This window comes from Mandrillus leucophaeus, unplaced genomic scaffold, assembly GCF_000951045.1.
Source record: "Mandrillus leucophaeus isolate KB7577 unplaced genomic scaffold, Mleu.le_1.0 Scaffold373, whole genome shotgun sequence".
Taxonomy (NCBI): domain Eukaryota; kingdom Metazoa; phylum Chordata; class Mammalia; order Primates; family Cercopithecidae; genus Mandrillus; species Mandrillus leucophaeus.
The window spans coordinates 283,687-291,012 of record NW_012103954.1 but is presented as its reverse complement, the minus strand read 5'-3'; the positions used below and the strand labels follow the sequence as shown (position 1 = coordinate 291,012).

Sequence of the window (7,326 nt, the reverse complement as noted above, 5' to 3'; positions counted from 1 at the left end):
AATGCTCACAGCCGGTGACGGGGCTCACAATCGGGGAACCTGGCCCTGTTCTTGCAACTAACTTCAAAACAGCTTTTAAGAATGATATGGCAGACAGAAAGTGACAACTGAGTTTCCTCATTGTGCTGACAAAGTCTGGGCTTCAAAGGCAAAGCTCGTATAAATTTAAGTGATATTTTTAGTACTTAAAATTTGATTTTTGTAAATATAAAATCAATATATTCTTATTTTTGAAAAAGCAAAAAATAGAGCAAAAGGGAGAGGAGAGAACAAGAGGGAGAACAAGAGTGTTACCGGGAGCCCCAGACTCAAGGCCCTGCTGTTCTGCCTGCTCGGCCGCTATCCCACCCACAGTGGTCTCCACAAGCCCCCTGCTCCCATCCGGGTTCCAAATCACGTTGACATGACAGGTGGTGCCTGACAGGCAATAGGTGAATCCCTTCAAAACTCTTCTTTCTCTCTTTGTTTTTCTTTTAAGTCTTTCACAGACCTCCCTAGAACCCTGAATTGTGGGTTTCCACACTTTCTTCAATTCAGTTGTTTCTTAGGACCATAAATGCTGAGTCCTGGAGAGGCCCGTGCGGTGTGTCCTGGAGGGGCCCGTGCAGTGTGTCCTGGAGGGGCCCGTGCGGTGTGTCCTGGAGGGGCCAGTGTGGTGTGCGGTGGACAATCTGGAGCCTCTGCTGAATCCTGGAGCATGTGCTGTGTGTCCTGGAGGGGCCAGTGTGGTGTGCAGTGGACAATCTGGAGGCTCCCTGGGGGCTCCGGGCAACAAGCGGCAGGGCGCGCACCTTCTTGGAACCAGCGGACCCGCCCCACCCACCTGTGGGGCCCAGGAGCCAGCTGCTGGGTGCCCAAGCTGAACATCTGCCAGCCACATACAGACCTCCCCTTAAGGGGAGCAGCAGGGAGGCTGGACCCTTCCCCAGAGCAGAATGCCAGGGGTCCTGTCCAAGGCTGCCCAAGCCCAGAGACAGCCCTCCTATCCATCGAGGCCGGGCGAGTTTCAACCCCTGCCCAGGGCCACACACTCCTTCATGCAGAGCCTGGTGTGCAGACCCTGCTGCCTTGGATGGTCTGTCCTGTGCCAGGCACGTACCTCCCCTCTTCCGGCATCAGCCAGCTCCACGCCCAGAAGCGCCTGGTGCACCGTGGTGGCCCCGGTGCTGGTGTTTCCTGCAGGTCCCTGTCCGGCACTGCACATCATCCCGGTGTGCTCCTCCGTCCTTCCACCTTCCTGACCACGTGGGCCTCTAATTCTTTCGCCTTCATCTCCCTCCCATTAGGAGAATCTTCCCTAGCGGATTCCTTTAGAACTTAAAGAACTTGGAGACCCAGTCGCCGTCCCTGGGCACCAGCATATCCGTGCATTTCCTTCTTAACCTCCTTCCCTGGTCCCGTATCTCCTTTAGCCCTGAAAAGACTCATCCATTTATTTGGAAAGTAATAAGCATCACATGCACAGATTAAAACTAAACAGCAGAAAAGTGCTCATAATCCTGTCTGTATGTGCCAGGTGACTGGTGGATGATTTCTGCCTGTGGCCAGATTTCTGCCCCTGCCTGAGGTTAATCTCGTGGCCCCTGCAACAGCCACAGGTCCACCTCCCGTCCTGATCCACCTTGGGATGCTTCTGCAGTACTGTGTCCGTGGTCGAGTCCACCCTGTCTGTGGCTGCCTTGCTGTCCCCTTTCCCATCACTCAATGAGCCAGTGCCCTCGTGGCTGGCACCTGCTGGGCACCTGCTGGGCCTGAGGACCGTGAGGGGAAGCTTCCTTCGGAAACGCTGCTGCTCTCAGAGGTGGTTTGGGGCAGGCTGCTCTGGGGGTCTCTGCCAGGCCCCTCCTGGCACCGTGGGAGGCTGGCGTGTCCCTGCAGGGCTGCAGGAGGGTTGGCGGGATGACCAGATGGGGCCTCCCACAAAGGCGTCCGCAGTGCCAGCTGCTGTGATCTTTGTCACCAGGGATGGGAGCCCTGGAGAGTGAGGTGTGCCATCAGTGGGAACGAGTCACCGCAGGGGCCTGAGTGCTGGAGAAGGGCACAGGCTTATTTTTAGGGATGTGGCGTAACACGGAAGAAATGCATGCACTTGAAGCACGGGAAGGCCGAAATGCCAAACAGTTCTCGTGGCTAAATTTAGCAGACGTGCTCTTTATGTAGGAATGGAGTTAACAAGTATGTGACACAGAAGACTTACGGGAGCCGGCCACCTCGTGTGCCCACCATGGTGTGCTGCTGGGGCCGTCCCGGGAACACCGCGCTCCGCCCCGGCCGCCTCCACCACAGAAGCAACGGCAGGGGCTGTGAGTGCACAGGGTCTTAGAGGTTCGACTGCGTTACCCCTGCCTGACCCTGACTCAAGGAGGGAGGCCCCCACTCCGTGCTCTTTCATCGGTGCCTGAGATGAAATCCAAATCACCAAGAATTCCCACTCCCTTTGGGCTTTTGACACAAAGTGTGCTTTTCAGTGCCTTGTTTCAAGAAACACAGGCTTGAAGAGGCACCTTTCGGAAGCTGAGCAGCAAGTCCAGCCCGTTGGGATGCACAGACCGAGATTTCTGGGTCTGATCCCAGGAGTGGGACAGGGCGGCACAGGGCTTTGTGCAACATCACTCAGCCATCGGTGAGTGACAGCTGGGCGGATTCTCAGGCCTGGAATGATGAGGCCAAGGCTTCTGGCCTCTCGTGTAAGGATTCCAGGCTCTGACTCTGACTGGCATCAGCTGGGAATGTGCTGGAAAGGCAGGGTCTCAGGCCCCACCCAGACCCACTGGGCCAGAGCCCATACCACGATGAGTCCCAGGAGCTCCTCAGTGGCCTCTTGGAAGCCTGAGCCCCACCGGGGTGAGTGGAATCCCCAGCCTCACACCAGCCCTGCCGGCCGCTGCCGCTCCCATCCTCTGCCTGAGCCGTTTTCTGTTTTCCACACAATGGGAACCCCAGCCCCCAACCATCAGCACAGAAGGGATGTGATGGGATGAAGGGCAGGGCAGGGTAGGGCAGGGCTATCGGGCCCCAGCACACGGCTTGGGGGAGCCTCCCACGTTTGGTGATCCCGAGCCCTCAGTCTGCTGGGAGAACTGTGGCTTACAGGGAAGTGAGGGTGGGAAAGGGGAGAGGAGCAGCAGTGGAGGGCAAGGGCTGAGGCCGTTGCTCCTTGATACACCGTGGGATGAAACCCTTTACTCAGTGAAGACCTAAGACTCCCTCAGGCCTGAAAGCTGGTCTTGGCAGGAGGAGGACACAGACGGGAAGACCTCGGATATGGAGACTGATCCCTGGCTGGCGAACCTGCTTCAGGATCTGACTGTAGCAGGTGAGACCCCAAATAAAGGCCCAGACCACAGCCAAGGCCCATACAGCCCAGCAGGCTCTGGGTCCGGATGAGATGCAGCTGCTCAGCAGTGCCCAGGGCTGCCCCAGAGCCCTCTGGTCCCCAGAGCCCTTCTCCTCCCAGGGGCTCCCACACCCACATCTCTGCTGATTTCCTCACACATGTAGACAAGTCTGTGGCTTCTGTGGAGGCTAATTTTTTTTCTCAAATTTAATTAATTTTGAAAACAATGAACAATAACGATTGCACACACAACACCCAGGGCAGACTTTGGCCCTGTGCAAGCAGGAAACACAACTAAAAATGTGAATCTGGGAAGCAAGTGGGCACTGATGGGACGAAGCATGAGCTCCGGGCAGAAGGAACTCTGTTCAGTTCAGCTCCCAGGCAGTCCTGTGCTCGCCGGAGGGCAGGGCCGGCCCAGGGCCGTGCGTGTCCGCCCCGCGCCTGCCTGGGGCCTGTCCTGGCGCTTGCAGCCTCCAGAACGCCCTGCGCTATGTGCCGTCGCCTCATCTTGGAAACGAGTCCCTAAACCAGCCAAGTATTCAAAGTATTCAAAGACCAGAAACTGCAACAGGAAGAAAAATTATTCATTTTGGTTTTGTGCCATCCTTTTCCTTGCTTTCTCACTTTAAAATATTTTGACTTTCTAATCCCTTAGCAGTGAATATGTACTTATAATATTTGCAGAATCTCTGAAATGTTTAATTAAGAAGAAAAATAGTCCTTCAGACTAAACAGCAAAGCATCGGGGGATCACAGAGCAACTGTGCTCACGCAGGCAGGGTTTAATTACAGGCCTTGATGAAGGACCAATGGACCCAGAAGAGCCTGCCACGTGTCCCTGGGATGCCTCCCAGGGTGTGGCCGGGGGAGACGGGAGATAAGAAGCTTGGGCATGACTCTGTGAGCTGACACTGCCACGCAGGCGGTGGCTGTCACTGCCTCCCAGATCCACGTCACTCTCTATGACCCAGGGAAAGCTTATTCATGGAGTGAATAAAGGAAGGAGAGAATGAACAAAGGAGCATCAGGCCCAGGCCTCCTGACGGAGCCTGCACATGTGGGGCTCTGGGTGATGCTGCTGGGGGTCTTGGTCTCTGCTCTTCACCAGCACCTCTGTCCTAATGTCTCCCAGGCACAGCTGCCAGCCAGGGGCAGACAAAGACGAAGACTCAGAGATGGTGCCTCTAACACACCGGGGATCCCACCTGGACCTTGAAATCCCCCCCAGGCTACAGAAGCCCCCGAGACCCCTGGCTGCTCCCTTTCCTATGGAAGCCTGGGGCAGACGGTGTTGTCACTGCTGTGATTTCACACACCGGAGCCAGCTGTCAGCCACGGTGTGCGACGACAGAGGCCTCAACGTTCCCCCTCTCCCTGGCTGAGCTGGGTGTAGCCATGCGCCCCAGGACCTTCCTGAGGGCCTTCTTCAAGGGCTCACAGCCATGTGCACCGGAGCTGGGCCCCCAACACTCAACTCAGTCTTCTCTCAACTCCACTGGAAGCCATGGGCGACAGCGCATCTTAGACAGGCCCACAGGTCAATGCAGTCCCCAGCCGGGTGGCTCCTGCAGGTGCCTTCAACCCACTCAGGGAGGGCGGTGGGACCAGGCGCTGTCCTGACCAGATGGCAACAAGCAGACTGCCTGGGAATCAGACTGACCGGGGCCTGGCTGTGGCTGCTCACCAGTGGGGAGCACACCTCACCACTCCCCTAAGCCTCAGCTTCTCCATCCATGCAGTGAGTTGTTTTCAAGCCTAACTGAAGTAACACAGACAGTGGACTCATAGTAACACCCGCCAACATCAGCAGCCACCACCTTATCCACTGGTCACGCGATGTGGTTTGCCTGTGTCCCCACCCACATCTCATCTTGAATTGTAGCTCCCATGATTCCGACGTGTTGTGGGAGGGACTCAGTGGGAGGGAACTGAATGATGGGGGCGGCTCCCCCAGACTGTTCTTGTGGACACGAATGGGTCTCACGAGGTCTGATGGTTTGATAAGGGGTTTCCCCTTTCGCTTGACTCTCATTCTCTCTTCTACCTGCTGCCATGATTGTGAGGCCCCCTCAGCCACACGGAACTGTGAGTCCATCAAAGCTCTGTTTCTTATAAATTGCCCAGTCTCAGGTACATCTTTACCAGCAGGATGAAAATGAACTAATATACCAGGGTCAGGAGTTTTATCTTCCAGTTGTTGGGATATTGGTCACTGCATAAGATACTTCCTTTCCTAGGGTTTAATAATTTGGTGGAGAGAGAACTGGCTTAGAGTTGTGAATCTTAGAGAAGTGAGCAGAGGAAGCCTCTGGGAGAAAGTTGGGCTCATTCCCCCAAGAGGCAGCTAGGCAGCATTGCCACCATCCCCTGGGGACCCCGAGGGCAGAAGCCACACCTCCAGGAGGGGCAGGTGGAGCACGGTCAGGGCAGGAGGCGATCGGCCCACGAGCTGATGATTTCGCCGGGAATTCTGTGGACTTGCAGGAGAAAGTTTGCATGTGGGGAGTGCGACCCTTCCCAGGGCTCCTTAGAGCAGCCTCCAGTGCATCCCCTGCCCCCTGCCTCGCCTGTGCAGGGAGCACCCTCTGCACACACCTCTGGCTGCGGGATGATAGGGCACCGGGCACCCACATGGTGCTGCCAGGGCTGCGGGGAAGGACGGAGGTCTGTCTGCTGATAAACCACAGGCCGATGTTGTGGAGAGTGAGCCCTCGGGAGGAGCAGCCGCCTGAGGCAGAGCTGGGGAAGTTGGCACAGATGGAGCAGAGCTTAAGGCCACTCATCCCACACTTGGGAGAAACATCCTCATTACTGAAACATCACAGCCCTGCAGTGGACATAACGCCCGAGAGCCCCAGGTCACTGCAGCAAGTTTGTGCAGCCCGGATCGGGGGTCCCCAACTCACCCTGGGACCCCTGCTCCCAGACGCCTCCTGGCCGAGGACAAGCCGGGTCTCTTAGCTTGAAAAGACACCCTAATTGTGGTCACATCTCCTACTGCAGGCTCAGGGCTCAGGAAACCATGGCACTGGCTTCTCAATGCCCAGAATGTGGCAAAATCTTAAATGGGACAAGAAATCCAAATGCGGAAAGGGTGTGCTCTCCAGGACCCATCTGAAAAGTTACTTTCGGGCAGGCGGGGCCACTCTTAGATCTTCCTCACCATCTCCCAGACATGCACACAGCAGGTCAGGAAAACCTGCCTTTCCCTGCCTGCAAAATGACGGAACAATCAAACAATCCCAAGTGCAGCAGCAGAATGGAAACAGGGACTCCGCTTAACTTGGAAAGCGGGAAGTAGCGTCGGTACTCAGAGGATTATTTAGGGGAAATATCTACATAATTCTAGCAGGGCAGGAGGGGGCTGCTGGTGCAGGGTCAGGAAGCGGAACCCACCACCGTGGCAGCCCGCGGGAGCCTACCTTGCTCTCGTCCTCCGGGTCGCTGTAGCCACAGGCATCGACGAAATCTGGGAACGTCTCCGACCATCCGTCACTCGTACAGTTTTTGCTTATGTTTCCTGGAAAGTGAAGTTCAGATAGTTTATCTGCAAGTCCATGAAAACTGGCCTTAGAAGGGACCTTAGTCTGTGCTGAGCCCGTGTGCTCTGAAAATGCTTCCCATGGCCAGGGCTCAGCTAGGAGACAGGGCTCCACTCAAAAAACCTTGCTTGGCCTCCCAGTCCACGTGACCTGGCCCGCAGGTCACCTCTCGGGGCTGGTGGGGCCTGAGATGAGAGTGAACGCGCTGTGTCGTAAGTCAGAATTACCACAACTGTAAATGTAGTTCTCCTGGGCAGAACGAAAATTCTTCACAGACTCTTAGGTTCTGCCACCATAAGTGATATTTACAGCCAAGCCTTGGCCGTCCTGGAGCCGGTGCCTGGCCTGCTCCATTCCTGACAGCACCCTCCCTCCTCCCGGCCAGGCCCTCACCACCGGTAGTGACCCAGCAGGGCAGGCTCCATCCAGTTCCTGACACCCAGT

General features: G+C 56.2%; 1 protein-coding gene across 1 annotated transcript in view; it reads right to left on the bottom strand.

The window, feature by feature from the left end:
* VIPR2 (vasoactive intestinal peptide receptor 2) overlaps window positions 1-7,326 on the bottom strand; it is a 129,721-nt gene that overhangs the window by 71,085 nt on the left and 51,310 nt on the right. Inside the window, exon 5 of the mRNA XM_011990195.1 lies at window positions 6,763-6,860. Within this exon, the coding sequence (XP_011845585.1) occupies window positions 6,763-6,860 (98 nt within the window). The remainder of the gene's footprint in view (window positions 1-6,762; window positions 6,861-7,326) is intronic.